The following is a 25,625-nucleotide window of genomic DNA, read 5'->3' as shown; positions in this document are numbered from 1 at the left end:
TGAAATGCAGACATCTTGTTCATGTCGCTCTCTGTCATTCTCCAGCATTCAGATCCATACAGAAGTGTTGAAATAATATAGCGATGGGGGCTGCCTGAAGTCTGGGATCGTAAAAATACTAACGAAAATTTATCAAATTAATATATAAAGTGTTGCTATATGTTCTTGGTTGAATATTTTTACATTTTTGTGCATTTTCATATATATATATATATATATATATATATATATATATATATATATATATATATATATATATATATATATATTATATATATATATTATGTATACATTGTCGCCATAAATTCTCAACTTTGTGTTTATACATTTTTATGCATGCCACGTCTGTAAACGAATTTCCATTTTTTGGATGAATAAAGTATATTATTATTATTATATATTATTATTATTATTATTATTATTTATTATTATTATTATTATTATTATTATTATTATTATTATTATTATTATTATTATTATTATTATTATTATTATTATTATTATTATTATTATTATTTATTATTATTATTATTATTTTATTAATTTATTATTATTGTTTTATTATTATCTATTATAATTATTATTATTATTATTATTATTATTTATTATTATATTATTATTATTATTATTATATTATTATTATTATTATTATTATTATTATTATTATTATTATTATTATTATTATTGATGGTCAAAGGGAGGCGAATCAATAATATTTTCATTGTACATGAGTTTAAGAAGAGTCAGTTCCCTTTTAATCATTTTCTTCCATTCAGACCAAAGCTTCAGGCTGAAGTTTGTATGGCCGTTTTTCCAGTAACAGGGGTTTCTTGTTTTGTTGTTGTTCCGATTCAAATGGCTAATTGGAATTTCGAGTTTTCTGTTATGTGCTTTGTGGAATACGAGGAGTGTGGGTCTCACACTCTACTACTGTTTTCCAGTATGGGCCTGACATATGCTTCATAGCATTTCTTTTTCACAGATTGGTGGCAGTGGCGGATTTGTCTGTTGAGGAAGGCCATGGATCTATTTGCCTTAGTAGCTGTGTTGGCAATATGCTTCTTTCACTTCATAGTACTGTCCAGGGTCACGCCGAGGTACTTTGCATTCTCCTCATATTGTACGGCTTCGTTATGGATTTCATAGTGGGAGTTGATTGTGTTTTTCTTTTTGTTCGACACCCTGAGGACATGGTACTTTTTGGAGTGGAATTCCATTTTCCATCTTGCCTCACAGCACTGCAATTTATTTAGATTTAGATGTAGTATGGCAGTATCGTCCCCGTTTTTTTTATTTCTCTGTACAAGAGACAGTCATCTGCGAACAATTTCAACGCGGACCCCGGATGAAGTTTTTCTGGCATGTCATTGATGTAAATGAGAAAGAGGAGTGGCCCGGGAACACAGCCTTGCGGTACTCCTGACTCAACTTTTGTTGTGTTTGACTCGTTTCCTTCGACAATTACACGATAAAAATAGGTAACCACCGAGATAGTATGATTGTTTTTGTCTTGTTTCGTCTTTTTTTTTTCTTTTTTTTTTTGGCTTTGTTTTGTTTTGTTTTTGTTTTTTGTTTTATTTTTTAAAAATTTAAATGTGTGTTCTTTTTACTTTTTTTTTTGTTTGTTTGTTTGCTTGTTTTGTTGCTTTTTGTTGTTTTTTTGTTTTTTTTGTTTGTTTGTTTTGCTTTTTAAATCGCGCTTTACACGTTTATGTCGTTTCTGAGTTTCAAAAAATGGAAGACAACGGAATTGGGTAAAATTATATCATTAAAAAAAAGTTTTATCTGCGGTGACAAATTTACTCGTATTTTAGACTTGAATTATTATAATGGAGTGTACTCTGTTTGACAAGGAAGTATTTTGCTCTCATTACGTATTTCTTTGTTTGTTTGGCGTTTTGTTTTTGTTTTTGTTTTGTTTTCGTTTCTTTTTAACAGTTTTTGTTGGTGTTTTTCTTCTTTATTTTTGATGTTTTATCATATTTCTGTTTGTTTGTTTGTTTTGTTTTGTTTTAAAGCTCTATACTATTCAACTTAAATAATTTTAGCAGTTTCTATAAACTTGCTTGTTTTTAGGAATTTTAGGGTGTTTATGACACATTTTGCTCATATCAGCGCCAGGAAAAAGAAAGAATATAGGATAGTCAAAAATTCTAGATTTACAATTTAATGTACTCAAGAAAAAGTAAGACAAAGGAGATTGGTTCAAATAGGGAACATATGTAGATTCCAATAGCATGAGTGAACTTAGTTTGAAATCAACTAAAAGTCTCATTCAGACCTAATCACAGAATCCCACTAAGAGGAATACACTCACATGTTTACAAAATACATCCAAAATTAATAAATGAAAAAAAAGTAAACAGCAGAGAGATGATTTACAAGGATAAAAAAAATCATCTTCCAAAACTAACATTATACAATTTACTGCTTTTCCCCAAATTCAAGGACTCCGGCCACGGCATGGACAAAACTAAGTAATCACAGTCCTAGACAAAGACCAAAATCAATCTGAAAAAGTAGATACATCGGGGTAGCAACAGCGACCTCCCTGTCAACCATAGGAGGCGGAGGTCAACAGATCCCAGCCAGGCTTCTGGAAACTTAATATTTACAACTGATACAGACACATTTTTTCCTCTTTAAAAAAAACTAGAGCATTGATATAGAGCAATGTCCACTAAATTTGCTCAAAGCGCTTTATAAAGGGGTCTTGTTTTTGTTTTGTTTTGTTTTTAAGGGTTTTACGTCGCTTGCAACACATTTAGGTTATATCAGCGCCAGTAAAAAGGAAGAAAATGGGATAGTAAAAAGTTCTAGAATTACAAATAAAACACCCAAGAAAAAGTAAGACATAGGGGAACTGGGAACAAATAGGGATCAGATGTAGATTCCAAGAGCACACTATCAAAGTACTTAGTTTGAGACCACCTATAAGTCTCATCCGGACACAAGCACAAAATCCAACAAAGAGGAATACGCTCAAATGCTTACATTATAAATTCAAAATAACAAATATAATAATACATAACAGAGAGATGATTTACAAGGAAAAAATATCTCCAAAAACAATAACTATGCATTTGACTATTTCCCTCCAGCTAGGACTCGGCCAGGGCCAGGACAAAACCAAGTAATCTCATTCCAAGACAAAGACAGAAAGCATGTTGGAAAACAGGTATAAGGGGATAGAAGACACAGTATGTACCCCCCTGCCCACTATGGGAGGTCAAGAACCCCACCCAGATAAAGGGGGATAGAAGACACAGTATGTACCCCCCTGCCCAATATGGGAAGTCAAGAACCCCACCCAGATAAAGGGGTCCATAGTCAACATCAACGCCTAACACGTAGGACAAGACATTCCACGTGTTATGCTATATTATTAACATTTTTTTTCCAGAGACAGCCATGTACTCATTTTACAACCAAGTATAGTGAGAGAATGAGAGTAAAGAGATATTTCCAAGGGACTCGGCTATGCACCACTCAGAGAGGATCTCGAACCCTGGACCTTCCGATCCGAAGGCGAGAATCATACCACTAGACTAGATAGTCGTGTATATACTCTAAAAATCAATAAAAACAAGACTGATTTGTGAAGTACACATTTCTATTTATTTATCTCCCTCTGAGACCTACGCCTCAATAAATTAAAAACTATATATATATATATATATATATATATATATATATATATATATATATATATATATATATATATATATATATATATATATAATGCAGCGGTGTTTGTATGTAAAATAATAATATGATGTGTTTGTATGAAAATATGGCAAAGCTGTAATTAAAGCAGTTATAGACCAATTTCAACACAATGATTTGGTGGCAAATTTGTAAGGTAAACAAAGCATTAACCAGTTAACTTACTACCGTACTCTGGAAACACACACACACACACACACAAACACACACACACACACATACACACTGTAGGTATTTTTAAAATTTGGTCAGATAACTTCTCCCTCAAATATCGATCGATTTAAATCACCCTCATCTTGGCAAAAACTCTCAAACCTGGGACGTCGCGAGGTCTTCCTTAAAGTCCCCATGTTTGAGAGTTTTTGCCAAGATGAGGGTCATTTAAATCAATCTATATTTAATGAACGAGTTTTTGTGGACAATTTTTAAACAGCCGTGTTTTCAGAGCACGAAAGTTAACTAACTGGTTAAGAAATAATTTTTTGGGGTTTTTTTTTTTTGTTTTTTTTTGTTTTTGTTTTTTGTTTTTTTTTTAAGGTTTTACGGCGATTGCAACACATTAAGGTCATATCAGCACCAGTAAAAAGGAAGAAAATGCGATACTAAAAAGTTCTAGAATTACAATTAAAGCCCCCAGGAAAAAGTAAGACATAGGGGAAGTGGTAACAAATAGGGATCAGATGTAGATTCCAAGAGCACACTATCAAAGTACTTAGTTTGAGACCACCTATAAGTCTCATCCGGACACAAGCACAAAATCCAACAAAGAGGAATACGCTCAAATGCTTACATTATAAATTCAAAATAACAAATATAATAATAAATAACAGAGAGATGATTTACAAGGAAAAAAAATATCTCCAAAAACAATAACTATGCATTTGACTATTTCCTCCAGCTAGGACTCGGCCAGGGCCAGGACAAAACCAAGTAATCTCATTCCAAGACAAAGACAGAAAGCATGTTGGAAAACAGATATAAGGGGATAGAAGACACAGTATGTACCCCCCTGCCCACTATGGGAGGTCAAGAACCCCACCCAGATAAAGGGGGATAGAAGACACAGTATGTACCCCCCTACCCACTATGGGAGGTCAGGAACCCCACCCAGATAAAGGGGGATAGAAGACACAGTATGTACCCCCATGTCCACTGTGGGAAGTCAAGATCCCCACCCAGATAAAGGGGGATAGAAGACACAGTATGTACCCCCCTGCCCAATATGGGAGGTCAAGAACCCCACCCAGATGAAGGGGTCCATAGTCAACATCAACGCCTAACACGTAGGACAAGACATTCCACGTGTTATGCTATATTATTAACATCTTTTTTTCAGAGACAGCCATGTACTCATTTTACAACCAAGTATAGTGAGAGAATGAGAGTAAAGAGATATTTCCAGGGACTCGGCTATGCACCACTCAGAGAGGATCTCGAACCCTGGACCTTCCGATCCGAAGGCGAGAATCATACCACTAGACTAGATAGTCGCGTATATACTCTAAAAATCAATAAAAACAAGACTGATTTGTGAAGTACACATTTCTATTTATTAATCTCCCTCTGAGACCTACGCCTCAATAAATTAAAAACTATATATATATATTATATATAAATATATATATATATATATATATATATATATATATATATATATATATATATATATATATATATAATTGCAGAGGTGTTTGTATGTAAAATAATAATATGATGTGTTTGTATGAAAAATATGGCAAAGCTGTAATTAAAGCAGTTATAGACCAATTTCAACACAATGATTTGGTGGCAAATTTGTAAGGTAAACAAAGCATTAACCAGTTAACTTACTACCGTACTCTGGAAACACACGCACACACACACACACACACACACACACACACACACACACATACACACTGTAGGTATTTAAAAAATTTGGTCAGATAACTTCTCCCTCAAATATCGATCGATTTAAATCACCCTCATCTTGGCAAAAACTCTCAAACCTGGGACGTCGCGAGGTCTTCCTTAAAGTCCCCATGTTTGAGAGTTTTTGCCAAGATGAGGGTCATTTAAATCTATATTTAATGAACGAGTTTTTGTGGCCAACTTTTTAAACAGCCGTCTTTTCAGAGCACGTAAGTTAACTGGTTAAGAAATAATTTTTTGGGTTTTTTTTTTTTTTTAAAGGTTTTACGGCGATTGCAACACATTAAGGTCATATCAGCACCAGTAAAAAGGAAGAAAATGCGATACTAAAAAGTTCTAGAATTACAATTAAAGCCCCCGGGAAAAAGTAAGACATAGGGGAACTGGGAACAAATAGGGATCAGATGTAGATTCCAAGAGCACACTATCAAAGTACTTAGTTTGAGACCACCTATAAGTCTCATCCGGACACAAGCACAAAATCCATCAAAGAGGAATACGCTCAAATGCTTACATTATAAATTCAAAATAACAAATATAATAATAAATAACAGAGAGATGATTTACAAGGAAAAAATATCTCCAAAAACAATAACTATGCATTTGACTATTTCCCTCCAGCTAGAACTCGGCCAGGGCCAGGACAAAACTAAGTAATCTCATTCCAAGACAAAGACAGAAAGCATGTTGGAAAACAGATATAAGGGGATAGAAGACAGTATGTACCCCCCTACCCACTATGGGAGGTCAGGAACCCCACCCAGATAAAGGGGGATAGAAGACACAGTATGTACCTCCCTGCCCAATATGGGAGGTCAGGATCCCCACCCATATAAAGGGGGATAGAAGACACAGTATGTACTCCCCTGCCCACTATGGGAGGTCAGGATCCCCACCCAGATAAAGGGTTTTTTTTTGTTTTTTGTTTGTTTGTTGTTTTAGGTCTCTTCCAACACAATTGAGGTTATATGAGAGACCGCTGAAACAAAAAAACAAGCAATCTAACAAAAATAGTACAAATGTAAATCAAAATCATAACCTAAAGATATCATAAGCTAAATTATAAATAACCAAGAACAAACAGGCAGAAGATTTACAGAAAAAAAAATATCCCCTGTCAAAAATACAATCACAAACCAAAGAATCAGGATAGGCTAGTAAAGAGAAGAAGAAACGACATCACTATCGGATCGTACACCCATGCGAACATCATAGGTATATGATTCAAGGGTGATGCTCCCATCCAACCACCCGCTCAGATAAAGGGGGATAGAAGACACAGTATGTACCCCCCTGCCCACTATGGGAGGTCAAGAACCCCACCCAGATAAAGGGGTCCATAGTCAACATCAACGCCTAACACGTAGGACAAGACATTCCACGTGTTATGCTATATTATTAACATTTTTTTTTCAGAGACAGCCATGTACTCATTTTACAACCAAGTATAGTGAGAGAATGATCAGGTCAGATAACTTCACCCTCAAATATCGATCGATTTAAATCACCCTCATCTTGGCAAACACTCTCAAACCTGGGACGTCGCGAGGTCTTCCTTAAAGTCCCCATGTTTGAGAGTTTTTGCCAAGATGAGGGTCATTTAAATCAATCTATATTTAATGAACGAGTTTTTGTGGCCAACTTTTTAAACAGCCGTCTTTTCAGAGCACGTAAGTTAACTGGTTAAGAAGTAATTTTTTTTTTTGGGGGGGGGGGGGGTTTGGTTTTTTTTTTTTTAAAGGTTTTACGGCGATTGCAACACATTAAGGTCATATCAGCACCAGTAAAAAGGAAGAAAATGCGATAGTAAAAAGTTCTAGAATTACAATTAAAGCCCCCAGGAAAAAGTAAGACAAAGGGGAATTGGTTCAAATAGGAAACAGATGTAGATTCCAAGAGCACACTATTAAAGTACTTAGTTTGAGATCACCTAAAAGTCTAAAAGTCCATACACAAGCACAGGTCCCCACTAAGGATTGTTTTTTTGTTTTTGTTTTGTTTAATTTTGTTTGTTTGTTTACGGCGCATGCAACAGATTTAGGTCATATCAGCGCCAGTAAAAAGGAAGGAAATTGGATAGTAAAAACATTCTAGCGGTACAATAAAAAGAACTTGAGGAAAAAGTAAGACAAAGGGGAATTAGTTCAAATAGGGAACAGATGTAGATTACAAGAGCACGCTATCAGTGTACTTAGTTTGAGATCACATTAAAGTCTCACCCATACACCAGCACAAGATCCCACTAAGAGGAATACACTCAAATGTTTACAAATCATATGCTAAAGAACAAAATAATAATAATAATAATAATAATAATAATAATAATAATAATAATAATAATAATAATAATAATAATAATAATAATAATAATACATCATAATAATAATAATAATAATAATAATAATAATAATAATAATAATAATAATAATAATAATAATAATAATAATAATAACAGAACATAACAGAGAGATGATTTACATGGAAAAAAGTATAATCTCCCAAAACCATAACTATACATTTGACTGTTTCCCTCTCAGCCAGGGTATCTGGCCAGGGCCAGGACAAAACCAGGCAATCTCATTCCAAGACAAAGACAGAAAGCATGTTGGAAAACGGATATAGTGGGATAGAAGACACATTAAGTACCTCCCTTCCCACTGTGGGAGGTGTAATGATTCTGACTTAAATTTTATAAGTTAGGCTTAAAATAGTGAATTTATTCATGATGCAACAGGTTCAACCCATGCAACATTTAGAGACGATGTGTAAGAAATGATATAGAGATTTGGGGGGGGGGGGGGGGGGGGGGGAGGAGAGGTAAATAAAACAGAGAGTATCTTAAACTGCCCACAAGAGAAACCTAAGGACCAATGGGCTACAGATGCACCTTAAATCAAATCGGTGGGTCAAATAAAGAAGTAAAAAAACAAAAATGAACGTTTGAATGCCTTAATTTGTAAAAACAATTTAAAAAATACACATTCAATACAACATTTTATAAATCACATACCATGAAATTACATTCCCAAAACTTAAAGAATAAAATTGTGTAAATGATCACTTGGAGTTACAAAAGGATTTGATGGCATTAAAAATAATAATAATAATAATAATAATAATAATAATAATAATAATAATAATAATAATAATAATAATAATAATAATAATAATAATAATAATAATAACACACCAGTTAAATGCATTCTTTACCATACCGATTCCTGAATCATATACGTGTAGATTCAATTTCCCTTTTTTTAAATATAACAAATAAAAAACGTCCTTTGACTTAGTCATACAATTTCCTGAATCACCTATGAATGAATAAAATTCCCCAAACATTAAACAACCCCCCCCCCCCCCCCCCCAAAACCGGTCAAACTAAGGAGGTCTGAACTTCCACCTCTTTTTTTAGTAGCTCATGGGAGTTTTACACCTACACTTTGCCAGTAAAAAGAAAAGAGAAACGGTGAAGCGATCAAAAGGTCTTCGACCGCCTCTCTTTGTTTTGTTCGTTTTTTAAAGGGTTTTGTGGTGCTTGGGACATATTAAGGCCATTTCAGCGCCAGAAAAAAATGGAGAAAATGGGATGGTCACTAAAATTATAGATTTACAATTGAAAGCACAGGATCCCACTAAGAGGCACACACTCAAAATGTTTACAAACCATTATATATGTAAACCAAAAAAAATATATATCAGTACTTAACAGAGAGATGATTTACAAGGAAAAAAATACCATCTCCGGAAACTAACACTATACATTTGACTGCATCCCTCCTAGTCAAGGACTCCAAACAGGCCAGGACAAAACTAAGTAATCCTACTCCATGTCAAAGACAGAAGACAACTCGGAAAAACAGATGTAAGGGATAGAAGACACAGCATGACCTCCTGCCCACCATGGGAGTTACCTCTCTTTAAAATGTATGACAACAGTAGGAATAATTCAACAATATGCTTCGATCACCCAGGATTTGAAAAAGTGTTTATAAAACATTGCAAGACAAAGCTGGAGAGAGGACAGTATAGGCAGACTGATTTTTTGGGGTTGTTTTTGGGGGGTTTTTTATTGGGGTTTTTTTTTCTTGCTTGCTTTTGTCAGGCACTGTTTCATACACGTTTTTAATAGGATTTTCTACCACCTTTGTGGACAAGAAGAATACTGGGTAATGTAAATGTTGCTGCTCGAAGCTTGAAGAAATAAATAACAATGTGAAATTGAATGTTAGCGTTTTACACGCCACTAACACATTATCTTATTCGTTTGTAACGTTTCATTCATCCTGTTTTGTTGATAAAGGGGAAACCTGAAACGTCCATTTCATCTGTTTTCGTATATTAAATTGAAGCTTACATTCAAATTCACATTGGTATTTATTTGTGGGCAATAGTACTCAGTCCATCTAGTTAGCAAAATAACCCGAAAGTTTTGTCCCACAATACACAGGAAAAGGAAACTCACATCTCGTTTCAAATTCAGCGGAGAAGAAACTAAAAAAACTAAAATCAAACAAAATAAAATCCAGACAAAACTATCTCATCTCAATAAAGGGCAATAATAGTGTGTTTGTTTTTAAGGCTTTTACACGCTTGCAACACATTTATCTGTCCTATCAGAGCCAGGAAAATAAATGGGGTAGGAAAAAAATTCTAGATTTAAAGCACCCAGGAAAACGTAAGACAAAGGGTAATTGATTCAAATAGGAAAAAGCTGTAGACAGTATGTATAACATTGCGTCATCATATGAATTAAGCAGTTATATGGAACTGCAAAGTTAACGTTATTTCCACCAGAGGTGTGAAATAAAGAATATCACGGTTTGTTGAACTTACCATTAACATAAAATGTAAAACAAACATTAACTTAACAACTTTATGCATGATTGCATTTTTTAAAAACAGATTTATATGACAGTGTGTATCCACATCTCATCACTAAGAAAACATTAACTTCAAATTTTAACCTTTAAAGGCAAAAGAAAAATGTAAATGAAAGGGTGATTGCATGGCATTCATTTAACTCATTACTAAAAAGTTGTAAATAAAAAAAATAAAAAATACCAATCATAAGACCGCAAGTCAACTTCAATATATTGATTAAATTTCAATAGTGTATAAATATAATTATTTTTTTCAATTTCTTTGAAAAAAACGGACATGAAAATATCAAAAATTGTTTATACAACTTGAACACAATTTTAAAAGATCTTTTTTTCTAGACAGATTTTTTAACTACCTTGTTGAGGATAAATGGTATCTGACCATCATCCTGTACACACGCAATTTATGTCAGTGTTGTTGAATAAACATTCTTTATTGTAACAATTTGGTTTGTTGATTCCAGAAATATATATCTAAATCAAAGAACAGAACGTATTTAACTTGTGAAATGGGATTGACTTGAAGAAATTATTATAATCTATTATTATTACTATTATACTTAATAATAATAATTAATTCCATTAATCTTAAGACCACTTCATTAACACCTATGGAGTATAATGAATGAAGTCGTCAGTAAATTTTTGTTATAAAATATCAGATCCAGCAGATATGCAGTTTGAACAACCAAAAACAAAAATTTTTAATAAAAAAATAAAATAAAATTGGTGGGCGAAATATTGGTCAATTATTAAAAGCATTAGGAAAAAAATATTGAAATCTTGCATAATTCAATTTTTAAATAATGGAAGCATATATAAATTCTATATTAAATTGTAAGGGGAAAAAAACAACCCACAAAATTATTTGTTCTGAAAGTAAATTTTCTTGCAATTTATCAATTGGCATGGAGTATTAAACTGTGGAAAATTGAGTATAATTAAAATGACACTCCCGATGACTTAAAGTTAATCTCTGAATGTTTCTCTCTAATACAAGAGGTATTGAGCTTCTTTTGCACAGCAAACCAACAATAATAACAACAACAACTAATACAAATACAACACCAATAATATTAATAATAATAATAATAATAATAATAATAATAATAATAATAATAATAACAATAATAATAATAATAATAATAATAATAATAATAATGATAATAATATCCAAACAAAGTAACAAAATTTTAGCCCATGGAAATAATATAAAATCTCATAACAGCTGAATACTTGCAAGTAACATCGCCGATATAATCACAATTTATATAATCAGACTATATAAATATATCACAAAATCAAACTAAATCTAAATTTTATTGAATAAATAATTTATAATTTCATATGATTGCATATCCTTTCTTAAAAAAATATAGCATTGTGGAGAACATTGTGCTTATTTGAGTCAATAAAAAAATTGATACGCCGCACAACTCTACTGAAAGATTTGAAAATTAGAAATGTATTTTTTACAGATAGATAAACAGATAACTTGATTTCCTTTTATAATTTAAAGTCAGTTTGAAAGTTCGTTGAGTCAAACAGATATCATAAAATATGTACCAATGACGACACTTGATTCCCAAAATCAACTAATTTTGACACTGTAAAAAGTTGTCAATTTGCGTCATCTATTTATGACATCAAGTATTATTATTACTTCCGTTGTGTTGTTGATTTAGCGGTGATCAGTGTTTGTTCTAATTGCGTGTATGTTTGTGCGTGTGCGTGTTTGTGTTTGTGTGTGTGTGTTGTGTGTTGTGTATACATGTGTTTGTGGGTGTTGGCATTTTTCAGCAAATCGTGGCATTCATAGTGATATTATTCACTTGACCACATGAAGGTATTTCAGTCGCCATTTTGATTCTTTTTTTACTATTAGGGTTAGCTCGAGATCGAGGATATTTCTTTTTCTATTAAGGTTAGTCATAAGTCTTAGTAAAGGTGCTAGGATGTTTGTTTTTCCATAAGTTAAGTAAAGGGTATACATTCCGAAAGCTCCTACATCCCCAGTATTCTTTAAATTTGTATTTTCACCGTTGATATTTTGTCAGGCATTTATTTATTCAATTTGTCATTATATCTAGAAGTATTTTAAAAACTCTAGAACAAACCTTGATAGATTTGTGAAAGTTTAAAATTTCTTAATTTGACCATTGTTTTCATTTTCAGCCGCCATTTTGATTTGTTAAATATTGAAAGGTAGTGCAAAGCAGTCCGAGAGTTGTTTTTTTTTTCTATTAGGGTTAGCTCGAGAGGTTAGTCATAAGTCTTATTAAAGGTGCTAGGAAGTTTGTTTTTCCATAAGTTAAGTAAAGGGGAGACATTCCGAAAGCTCCTATATCCCAGTATTCTTTAAATTTGTATTTTCACCTTTGATCTTTTGTCAGGCGTTTATTTATTCAATTTGTCATGATTTTTTCTATTAGGGTTAGCTCGAGATCGGATGATTTTTTTTCCTATTAGGCTTAGTCATAAGTATTATTAAAGTGCTAGGGTGTTTGTTTTTCCTATTCAGGTTAATTAAAGGTACTAGGTTTAATTTTTTCTTGGGGTTAGTTGAGGGAATATATTATTGGGCCACACAGAAAAATCAACCGAAGATATACCAAATTACACAGACAACGTTGTTTACCAATCTGCCCTCATTAAATGATGGTGAGTACAGTATCGAAGAAAATAGTTCTTTCCCCGCGAAATTGCGGGCTTTTTACTAGTACAAATAATAATTTTAAAAAGTGTAGAAGGATATATAGAATAAGCTGACAACAACATGTAAGGAATGAGAGTATTTTGGAATTGGCAGAGAGAGAGATTTTTTTGTTTGTTTGTTGCTTTAGGTCTCTTCCAACACAATTGAGGTTATATGAGAGACCGCTGAACAAAAAAACAAGCAATCTAACAAAAATAGTACAAATGTCAATCAAAATCATAACCTAAAGATATCATAAGCTAAATTATAAATAACCAAGAACAAACAGGCAGAGGATTTACAGGAAAAAAAATATCCCTGTCAAAAATACAATCACAAACCAAAGAAGCAGGATAGGCTAGTAAAGAGAAGAAGAAACGACATCACTATCGGATCATACACCCATGCGAACATCATAGGTATATGATTCAAGGGTGATGCTCCCATCCAACCACCCGCGCAGAGAGAGAGAGAGAGAGAGAGAAAGAGAGAGAGAGAGAGAGAGAGAGAGAGAGGGAGGGAGGGAGGGAGAGAGAGAGAGAGAGAGAGAGAGAGAGAGAGAGAGAGAGATAGGGAGGGAGGGAGAGGGAGGGAGGGAGGGAGAGAGAGAGAGAGAGAGAGAGAGAGAGAGACAGACAGAGAGAGAGAGACAGACAGAGAGAGAGACAGAGAGAGAGAGAGAGAGAGAGAGAGAGAGAGAGAGAGAGATGTGGCGCAGAATGGTGGCAAAGAGAGAAACTAAGCTAAGTAAGAGGGCACTTCTGGTAGAGGGCAAGCACAGTCACCAAGGACTGGAGGAAATAGAATTAACATGCCCAGGCCATATGCACTTCCTGGCACTGAGAGATTCAAGGTTAAGGTTAAGATAATGTGCACATTTGAAAACAAGAAAGCTGTAAAAAAGTCAAAGTGTAATACATTGAATCTTTAAAGGCAAATAGGAATATATAATTTTAGTATTAACCATATCTTTGTAATCAACACTAAATTAAGTCAATAACAACATTCATTCAACTAATTGTGTTTGTAAAACTGTAAAATGAAAAGTGCCCACGGTAAAAATTAACCAAGAGCGATCATACTATATGTCCTCTTGGTTCTTCAGTTGCACATAAGGCCGAATACAATACAATAACATAAACAAAAAGGTTCGTTGGTCTAAATGATGCATTTTTATATAGAATGCAAATGGACTGGCTTGTTTATTTGAACATTGCAAGTTCTAAATAAATTGCAAATAAAATATAAGATGTTGCAAGATCTAAATAAACTGAAATTTTAAAAAATCAAATAACATTGATAGGGGGATGAATACATGAGAGCAAAATAAGAAATGAAGGCAAACATGACATTAAACAAAAGCTAATACTGGTGCATTAAGTCTGAGAAAAAAACCCTCCAAAAATTTTTAAAAAACACCGGACACAACTCTAAAGTAGACAGGAGGACGCTGAGCACTAATCCTCCATTGTGATTTCCATGCCAGTTTCATCTACACATGAATCGTAAACCTCAACTTCCAGGTCCTGGAGGAGCAAAAAAAAAAAACATTTTATAATCATACAAAAAACAAAATACTGACGAGAGAATGATTTAGAAAAATTTAAGAGTGGAATTAAAGCAAATTTTAATTTTAGTTTTCTTATTCTTTTCATTCCCTTTTGCTATTAAGCTTGTAGTGCATATAGTGTACTTTTCTATTGCAAGAACCCACACCATTCAGGCCGACTCCAAAATTCGGGAGAGCTTTAAACTTTAACAATCTTAATGTATTTCATAGTTTTTCTTAATGTATTTCATGGTTTTCTCAACTCCTAACGTCAGCTTTTCTTTCTGTTTGTTTTTAAGAAAGTTACAGCGCTTGCAACACTGTTATGTCAGTTTAGCACCAGTAAATAAGGGAGAAAATGCGATAGTCCAAAAATTTAAGATTTATGATCAACTGCAGCTTAGAGCAAGTAAGAAAAAGGGGACTGGTTCAAATAGGGAAGAGAGGTAGATTCCAAGAGCAATCTATCAATGTGTTTAGTTTGTGATCAACCAAAAGCCCCATCCAGTCATAAGCTCGGGATCCCATTAAGAAAAATGCACTCAAATGCTGATAAAATACTCTATTCTATCCTTACCTCTTGTTCAGACAAAACCTTCTTGACCAGATCCCTTTGTCCAGGATTCCTCATGATGGCAAACACAAACCCTCCCCCACCAGCCCCACAACAGCACATGCCTCCGATGAGTGGCTCCAAGACCTCGGCGATACGAGAGAAGGTGACCGTTTCACTGCCCGGAGCCATCCTCTTCTTCAATTCCCAGTATTGCAGGACACACTTGCTGACAGCATCAAAATCACCTGTCAAAGTAGTAAAAAGTAATGAACATAAAATAAATATAACAGCTTCAAAAAAGAACAAACTATCAAATATGGATCATTTCATGCTCAAAACCCTTCTTCAGCCAAAACAAAAAAAAAAACAATAAAAATATTAATAGTAGTCGTAAGCCTTGCAGTCTGAATGATGCTGGCTGAGAATTGTGTGATTCAGCCACGGATTTTTAAAAACTTTGATGAGTATAGCTGCTCTCTCCATCCATGTTGTTAATTGTTTCCATTGGTCACGGTCCTGGGCCAGAGTTTTGAGGCTGTCAGGGATTCAATCGGCCTCATTTGAATCCAGAAATGTCTGATATGTAGAGAGATCCTGGTTCAGGGTAGTTACTATTGATGTTGGTGGTCTCCCTACATATTTGTTGCCATGGAGGAAATATTCTGTCATTGCAGTTTGGGGTGGAATGTTATTTTCTCGACGTAAGATGTGACCAAATAGCCTCCATCGCTGTTCTTTTAATATTGTACTCAGGTGTTGGACCTTGGTTCTTTCATAGAGATCAGTATTTGTAATTGTCTCTGGCCAATAGATTCTGATTACGCGACGCAATTGTTTGCGGTGGTATGAATCAAGACTTTCTAAGTTCTTTTTTGTGAGGCCCCAGGTTCTACAATTATATGTCAATATAAGAATAATCCTTGTAAATTTGTATTTGTTTATTCTCACTGATTCTGTTATTTCTATTCCATAAATTTTGGAGTTGGCTGAATGCATTGGTGGCCAGCTGCTTCCATTTTCTGATGTCTTCATTTTCGTTGGATCAAATTGCCTAGTTTACGTACACTTTTCTATTCATTTAAATTTCTGTTGATTTTTGAATAATTCTGTTTTGGATTGATTCACTTTTATATCCCATGCTTCTAGAGTCGTTGCTCTTATTGATGTGTATATTTTCACTTGATGCTCTGATTCAAAGATTATGTCTGCATCATCTGCGTATATCAATTCACGCGTGATCTTCTTTGTAGCTGGTAATTGTGGTATTAGTTCTTTCATGGCCGATTTGAGGTATGAATAAAATTGGATTCAAGCTGTCAAGGGGATCCAATTGAGGTTGATATTGTTAATTCTCTGCCAGATTCAAATTGTAATGTTGTATTTGATAAAATGTATCATGAGCTTCACGTGATCTTTGTCCAAGAATGATATTAATACATAATTTAAAATCCAGAAAGATGGCAGAAAAGTATTTGGCACCTCTTGTTGGCTAATCGAACTCGAAATATCGACAACAACAAAAAATGTAAACCCAACAAGAAAAACAATAAATTGAAGTTTCAATGAATGTCAGATTTTACAAGCACAGCCATAACAGAAACTACCAAAGTAAGAATGAATACATTACATGACTATTCGTATATTTTCATTTGTATAATACAAATTTTTTTTCCCCCAAGATAAAAAGCACATGCAAAAAATCAATAAGTAGACATCACTCATCTCACCATCCTGGAGAGCAGTGGCAGTCTCTGTTGCCAGGTCCACCAAGGAATCCTCTGTGGACAGGATGTAGGGGTTTCGGGCATACCAGTTCCTCAGGACATCCTGCAGCATGTTCCTGGCCAGTCGAGTCTTGCCTGTGTAGATGAGAACCAGTCTCTCGTTAAACTGTTGTACAATCTCTTTGGTCAGCTTCAAGGGCTTCATCTCCACCTTGAGTGGAAGCTCTGCATCGGATGTTCCCAGGTGGATGCCTCCCATCAGACCTCCTACCTGGTCCTGCCAACCTCCTCCAGTCGTTAGGAGTTGTTCCAGACACAGCACCTGAAAAGGAAATTTTATTTTATATTGTATAATGAATATGCAATACATATCTAAAAAAAATATATATGATCAAAAAGACAGTATTTTCTTTATGAGCATATGCAAGAAGCTGGACATGTCATTATGTTTTCATAGACTTATGCTAGCATCATTTTTTTTTACTTTCAAAACTGAATCAAAATTTAAGCGACACTTCCATCACTTGTGATGTAATGACCAATAGCATTAGATGAGGGCAGTGCAAAAATGAGTCCTTATAAAAACCTTTTACTGACATTCATTTTCTCACTCTACCCTTGGGTAAAATGAGTTCCAGGTAGGTGAAAGCGTTGTATCTGTCAAAAAAATAATTTAATAACACCCTACATGGGACATGTTTTGTCCTAAACGTTCAGTGCTGCCGTTGGCATTGCACTGACTGTAAAGCACTTTGTGTATACCAATGAAATAGTATTAAAATTTATCAAATAAAATTATTCATATGAAGTATTTTAAGTTTGTTCCCTCTAGACCTTGATATAATATTATGAATACTAAGCTAACAGAAGCTGTGGAGTGTAAAATGTATTGAATAAAGATGAATATAACAGCTTTAAAAAAATAGCAAACTTTTTAACAAGGAACATTTCGAGCTAAAAACTCTTTTCCATCCAATAATTGGTGTTTGTTTTAGGGGTTTTAAATTGCTTGCTACACTTTTAATTAATTTCAGCACCAGAAAAAAAGAGAGATAATAGAATCTTCAAAATATTTAGATCTAGCTAAAGCACCAACGAGAGGCTTAGAAAAAGAGGAGATCAGAGATGGGTCCAAGAGCAAACACCCTTATAGCTGGTCTGAAACCACTTACAAATTCCAAACTGATACCGCTACAGGATATATTCAGATGGTAGCAAAATAAGTTCTATAGCAAAAACCCAACAAAGACATAATAATCAATAATGGAAAGATGATTCAGAAGGTAAAAAAAAAGAATTCTCACTAAAAGACAAATCCTTCTGATCATTCCCTTCTTTGCAAAGGATTCTGTGCAGAGCTTAGGCAGAATCAATTGATCCCTTTCCAGAACAAAGACTTAAAGATGCACGGAAAGGACCATTGATTTAAGAAGACAGAAGAGATAGCACAACTGTGATTCAATAAAGAACCCACTAGCTCAGGGGACGGCAATATTCCCCAAAGCTCAGAGGAATCGCATCGATCACTCAGTCAATAAATAAAAACAACAACGACGACTTTTATCTAGTGCAAATCCACCAGATATGCTCAAAGTGCTTTACCAATTGAAATAGTGAAGTATTCTCACTATAATTTATCCCAAATGGACGTGTTGAGATCTAATCTCCTGGCTTTCTGAATGTTACATTTGGAAAACTGCTTCAAACAGTTTTGTTATTGGCTGAGGAAAGTTTTTGAAAGTTTCCAAAATGTTCTGCTTGCAGTATCTTGTTATTTATCTTTTCTTTTCTTTTTGAAAAGCTATTTTGTCTATTTTAGTTTCAACTGTTTATGTAATGTGATAAAGATTCCAACTTACCATGTGAACAAGTCCCTCCTTTGTATACGTCTTCCCTGCCACTGACAACAAGACAGCCAGAACAGCCCCTCCAAGGATAGAACTGGTACCCATACCTTAGAAAAAAAACCCAACAAAATATACAAAATATAGTCTCTCCTCAGACATTTAAAATAAACCAAAAAATGTGAGCTTTACTTGATACATCCCACAAAAAGGCTTCAAAATATTAAATAGAAAACAATGGTCCATCTGCATAAATTAGATTGAGACATGTCAGAACAGCCTCAAAGTCACAATGTTGGGGATACAAAACTGTACCAAAATGCCCTTTTTGCAACAACATCATTCGAAACAAGGACCACTTTATCACACAATGTCCAAATACAGACATCACCAGGAGAATATGAGATGATCCAGCAGGCTGATGATACTTTTATTGAGTGGTTAAATAACTACAAAGTGAAGATGTATACGACCAAAACAACTGTACTACAAAAAGTGCAATATCCATTCAATGTGCTCAAAGCTCTCTACAAACGTTCTCACACCAATGGTACCATTTACATTGTATGATAATACACAACACTTATTATAATTTTACTCGGGTTACCATGCATGGGGTCCCCCTAGCTTGTCTATTAAAGCACTTGCTTCACGAGCAAAAGGTATGGCATCTCGAAGCTGAGATTTTTTTTCTGACCCCGCCATCCCTGGCGGAGATATGGCATAAATATGAATTGCTTTATACAAGAACCAATCTCTTATCCTCACCTGACCCCTGAGGCAAATTGGACCGTGGTTAGCAATCTATCCAGAGGGTAGCAAGAAATTGCTATTGTCCTTTTACTGCCATAGAAACCAGGATAAACTCCGGCTCCATGGGCCTAAAGGCTCTGAAGAACTATTTTTCAAATTTTAAACAATGCCTGGCCTCCTGTCACCTCTGTCAACTCTATAACACAACTCTGTGCGTCGTTGTGACAAAACAACCTAAATTAGTCCAAGGGTTGAAGTCAGCAACTAGGCACATAGGCAGTAGGCCCTGAGACATGGCATTTTGCATAATTTCCTCTGTCTACCCTGCAGTGATTGAGTAGTTGGGTATGTCAGAGCTGATGCAAAGTACTTTGTTATAGACAAAAAAGTAGCGAGCACTTGCTATAGAAACCACAATAAACTCCAGGTCTGAAGATCTTCTAAATGACCACAGGACACAACTCTGAAGAGTTTTGACAATGAGAACAACTTTATCTAATGACATCTACCTTATTTTTCAGCAGGTTGGTCAAGCACATTACTATCTTTCCATCCCTATCCCTTCAATCTAGTCTTACTTTGGGTGTACCAGGTCTCAAAAATTAAGTTTGAAAGTTAAAATAATCAGATTTGCAAAATTGTAATTTGATAATAACAACAACAACAATAATATAATAATAATAATAATAATAATAATAATAATAATAATAATAATAATAATAATAATAATAATAATAATAATAATGATAATAATAATAATAATAATAATAATAATAATAATAATAATAATAATAATAATAATAATAATAATAATAATAAAATAATCAATATTAACAATGCCTTATTAAGATCATTGTTATAAAGTGAGTAGATTAATAAAAATGAATTGCTTTGTACGAGAACCAATCTCCTATCCTCACCTGACCCCTGAGGCAAGTTGGACCATGAGTGGAGCTCAAAGCCCCCACCGTAGTTCTCCATCAGTTGCTCTTTCAAAGACACGTTGGAGTTGATGTCTATGAGATCGACACAGACCAGAGCTGATTTGAACAGGGCACCTAAGGCCCGAGGATGGTTGTAGTCTTCGAGGTCAGACAGCTGATAAAATTCCAGAACTGTGTTGGTGTTCTCAGCACCTTGGTTGGAAAGAACTAACCTTAGACAGGGTCTGGGAAGATGGAGAAAACATTCTTTCTTTTACTATGATAATGGTAGAAATAAGAATTATAAAGTAATAAACAAAAATGAATATAACAGCTTAAAAAAAAAAGAACAAAAAACCCAACATGGAACGCTTCGGGCTCAAAACCCTTCTTCAGCGAACAAACAAAAATATTCTTACAAAAAATTTCTTACAATGCAGAAGACCAAAAGTTCACATTTCTTATCATTTTAATTCTAAATTCACTTTTTTAAGGGGTCCGATTCATCCCGACATAACACCGTTTTGAGACAGTGGGTCACAAATAAGTAAAAATATAGTCTGTAGAAAATGAGGAATTGGTGTATTGAAAAATCAATAGCTTTGTCCCTAATTACGATATTTTGAAAATATAAACGGCAATTTACTCATGAGAGGGTGCTCTGTATATTTGCGCCAATGTCAGGGACTCAAATCTTTTCATCATGCGGCACATAATGTCAGGCTACCATGCACTTTGTCAATCTTAAGTTTTTATTCAATGTTCTTTCAAACCTGCTTTTATTCAATATTCATTAAAAAAGTGGGAGGAGGCAAGGTCCGTTGTACTGACACACAAACAAGCTTGGTTCAATATGTAAAAAAAAAGTTGAAGTCCCGCTCCTTGTTCATCAGATGCAAGGTGGCAGATATGGTGTGTTTACAACAGTTTTGCAGTCCTTGCAAACATTTTTAGCTTTAGGTCATTTCAGAGCCAATAAAAAAAAAAAGATAATAGAGTTCAACAGAGATCAAAAGGAACTCTAGGAGAAAAAAGCATATCGATATTGCGCTATAAAACAAATTTTGTTTTAATCAACACTCACTCTTTGATCCTTCTTGCTTTTGCTCCAATTGGTTTCTGGACAGCAGAAAGAGAAAGAGAACGAGGAATTGATGAATGAATGAACACATTCCACAATACATATATATATATATATACAGCATGGATATGGCATGCCCCACCACTGAGCTATCAGGTTGAACTATCAGAACCTTTGTACAAAATGCAACATTTACTTAATTAATTGCGCACCTTTTATAAATATCTATTGTATTATTTTAATTCATGCTTCCTTACAAAGGAGCATATTATTTCCTGCCCATCAATGTTTTTGTTTATTCATCTTAACAATGCCACTACCACATTATCTCACTCGTCTGTAGTGTTATATTCATCCTATTTTGTTGATAAAAGGGAAATCTGAAACGTCCATTTTATCTGTTTTCGTATATTAAATTGAAGCTTACATTCAATTTCACATTGTTGTTTAACATTTATGATCAAATATCTAAAATAAAACAAAATAATACACACGCACACGCATACACACAAAAAATCCGACATACAAAAAAAAAATATTAAAAAATACAACAAAACAAGACAAGACCACAAAGCTACAGAGAATTATACTAAAACAAAGAAGAAAGTTTACCTTTCCATTGATAAGCAATCCTACAATGGTGACAGAGCCTCCATGCTCATAGGTGATGGGAGGCGTGTCCGACCAGCCTCCTGAAATGTCAACACGTGCTGGGCAGTTGGCCTCCACCCACTTGTACATACGGGGGAGTGTCCCTTGGCCTAGGTTGAAGAACTAAAATGTTTGTTTTTTTAAAAATAGAAACAGAATTAAAAAGGAATGAAATATGTTATTGGTGGTGGTGTTGTTCATACATTACTTATATTGTTGGCGAAGTTAGTGGATACTGATGATTTTGTTGTTGCTGTTATTATTTTGTGTTTGTTGTTGTTATGTGCCATTATCTAGGTCAATGAGTGCTCATCACTTGATAAGATAAAAAAATAATAATGAAATGCTAAGCTTCAATAAATAAAAGAAGGAAAAAAAAAGTTGTGTTGATGTTTTGGCTTTCTCCTTTATCAAAACTACTGATTTGATATGTAAGAAAACAGGAAAAAATGATTTATATTTATGAAAAGAAAATAAAAAAAATGTTAAAACCAATACATTTGCGCCTCGGCATTAGAATTCATCTGTTATGTTTTCCAATAAAGCCAGTTTATGAGCAGAACCCAAGATGCTTTGGGCAAGAAGGGATGGTTATTTATGCTGAGGCAGGCTCATTTATTTAGGATCGTTTTTTCTTGTATTTTTCTTTCTGCATTGCTTGGCAATGTTTCATACACACTTTTTCAGATCTTTGTTGACAACGGAGAATTCCAAAAATATCTAAACGGTTCCTGTCTTTTAATAAACTGGAGCTGAAATTCTACCTCATCAGTTTTTTTTCACTGGTTGGAGTAAAAGCACTTTACCTTCTTTGCTGTCAAGACTGCATGGCGAATCAGAATCTGAGCAGCCCCTTCATAATGTCTGGCTGCTCTCACTAGTAAATCTGGTCGATGGATCCACCTGTCTCTCTCTTTGGCCAATGCTGCTACACCCTTACGGATGTCTTTGGCCTTAGAAGGGGTTATAATAAAATATGATTTAATTAAATGTTTAAATATGGTATGTTTTATTGCTACTAAACATAATGGAATGTGACATGTCAAATTACACAAAACCCATTTAAGTTAGGAAGTTAATTTAAGCAATTTATTTTAAATCCATTATATATTGTATATTAAACTTTCAGAGGAAGAAAAAATATGTTAAACAGTTGGTCCTGGTAAATTGTGGGTATATTCCACTTTCTCAAAACCTCAGTAATAATAATAATAATAAAGTCTTCTTTTATAGCGCTAAATGCCGAAGCCTCAAAGCGCTTTACAATATACTAATAAAACCATAAACACACTCGTACCGAGCCAAACAGGCACGCACAACAGTCGCACACACTAACTATGCAAGTTTTACAAAATGAAATTGACATTCAACAAAATGGAATAAAAAAAAAAAAACTTATAATTTACTCATCAATAAGAAAATGCCTAGGATAAAAATTTCTGGAAAAGTTGAGTCTTTAGATTTTTCTTTAAATTTCCTACGCTGCCCGAGAGCCTCACTGACAAAGGAAGCGAGTTCCAAATGGAAGGTTCTGCTTTATAAAAAGATCTATCACCGAAATTAGTAAGCCGTGTTTTTGGCACTTTTAGTAGCTGGATCTCCGATGACCTAAGCTGGCAAATTGGGGAGTAGGGGATCACAAGTTCTTGAATGTAGCTCAGAGATCGGGAATCAAAGACCCACTGCCACATTATGTACTTGCCTATCACCATAGCAAACAGCTCATAGATCCTGACCATCACTCACAATTTTAACACAGACGATTGAAAAAGAAAATGCATAGTGTTGTTAGGTGTTGCGATGTATTTTCTACATCAATGTGTCAAAATATTGTGATAAATACTCACTAACTGTAGGACTGACTTACTTGTCTGTTTGGCATGTACTTAAGGTAGCTATGGAATAAAGGAATGTTTGACAGTTGACTTAGAATAAACAGTCAAGGGAATGGAATGGACTAAATGGCAGGAAATATTCTGATTGGTTAATGTTTAGTACCCTCAAACCATTTATTGTTCAGCTCACCACAAGATTAAACATATCTACTAAAGAAGGTACATAAGCAAGACTGCATATAACTAATTTACCTCCAAGTACTTGAAAGCTTTTTGCCAAGCTTCATTTGCAGCAGGGCCGCTTCTTAGGCCACCTTTGGCACCGGCCATCCCACCTAAGACATCTGAAATGTTGGCCAAGGTGCGTGCCACAACATCAGGAGATGAGGCCTCACTGGCAACTAGAGAAAAAGAAAAGACGCTAAATTCATTTGAAACTTACAGATAATATGTTTTCCATTCTCATTTTCATGCATCTTTATTTTTTGTGAGCACATTATACCAGTTTGTGCACTGCTGCAAAATGATGGCAAAAACTGCTGGAAGTTTTTCAGTCAATTAAAAAGCGAGTACCATTTAATATTTCAAAATATGAAATTTGATTTTTAGCTTAAAAACAGAGTAAATTTCCTCTTTATATTCATTAATTTTCACATTTTCTGATTTTTCTCACAAATCAAAGCCCATTCAACTTAAGAAAAAAAAAAAAAAAAACAAACAAACAAACAAAAAACAGAGAAAATTCAGTTCTGACTATCAAGAATTCCGTGTTAAACTCTTCTAGAGATACCATCAAATCAATACCACATGGTCAAATAAAATATATTCTAGGCAGTCAGGGTATCAAAGCTTCGTCTTTTTTCTTTTCTACAATTTTGAGAGCTCATTGTAAAGCTTACAATAAGGAAAAATTATAGAGAATTTTTGTAAAACCTTTGAGAAACCAAAAAGACTGGAAATCAAAATAACAACAACAACAACAAAATCCAAACAAAAGACAAACCTAAAAGTAAAAGACAACATAAGAAACTTGCAAAAATAAACAGACCAAACTATAATTTTCTACAACTGAACCTAAATAACAATAGTCAATTGGATTGGAAGGTCCAATTTAAGTAATGAAGACAGATAATATCCACATTTCAGGTTTCCCCTTTGTCAACAAAACACAATGAATGAAATACTAAAGACGAATAAGAGATGAGAGAATGGAGTTGTTAAGGTAAATAACATCTCTCATATGTCTCATAAGTATTTCATTCATTGTGTTTTTGTTGACAAAGGGGAAACATGAAACTTACAGATTATCTGTTTGTTTTTGTTTTTAAAGGTTTTACTGCGCTTGCAACACATTTAGAACATACCAGTGGCAGTAAAAAGATGAAAGTAGGATAGTAAAAAAAATATCTAAAATTACAATTAAAACACCCAAGAAAAAATAAGACAAAGGAGAATTGGTTCGAATAGGAAACAGATGTAGATTCCAAGAGCATA

At 34.1% G+C, this 25,625-nt stretch overlaps 1 protein-coding gene across 4 annotated transcripts in view; it reads right to left on the bottom strand.

Annotated features, from left to right (window-relative positions):
- Window positions 1-12,427: 12,427 nt before the first annotated feature.
- Window positions 12,428-25,625, bottom strand: part of LOC144977338 (L-fucose kinase-like) — a 43,729-nt gene continuing 30,531 nt past the window's right edge. For all 4 annotated transcript variants that reach the window (XM_078922425.1, XM_078922427.1, XM_078922428.1 and 1 more), the window contains 9 exons: window positions 24,384-24,532; window positions 23,103-23,249; window positions 22,258-22,419; window positions 21,649-21,683; window positions 20,562-20,809; window positions 18,904-18,998; window positions 17,048-17,366; window positions 15,342-15,565; window positions 12,428-14,741 (listed from right to left, as the gene is read on the bottom strand). In XM_078922425.1, coding sequence (XP_078778551.1) covers window positions 14,673-14,741; window positions 15,342-15,565; window positions 17,048-17,366; window positions 18,904-18,998; window positions 20,562-20,809; window positions 21,649-21,683; window positions 22,258-22,419; window positions 23,103-23,249; window positions 24,384-24,532 — 1,448 coding nt within the window. In that variant the 3' untranslated portion in view covers window positions 12,428-14,672. The remainder of the gene's footprint in view (window positions 14,742-15,341; window positions 15,566-17,047; window positions 17,367-18,903; window positions 18,999-20,561; window positions 20,810-21,648; window positions 21,684-22,257; window positions 22,420-23,102; window positions 23,250-24,383; window positions 24,533-25,625) is intronic.

The sequence above is a fragment of the Berghia stephanieae genome, chromosome 7, assembly GCF_034508935.2.
Source record: "Berghia stephanieae isolate SIO BIC M18660-M18661 chromosome 7, UCSD_Bste_1.3, whole genome shotgun sequence".
Classification (NCBI taxonomy): domain Eukaryota; kingdom Metazoa; phylum Mollusca; class Gastropoda; order Nudibranchia; family Aeolidiidae; genus Berghia; species Berghia stephanieae.
This window is presented reverse-complemented; position numbering and strand designations above follow the sequence as displayed.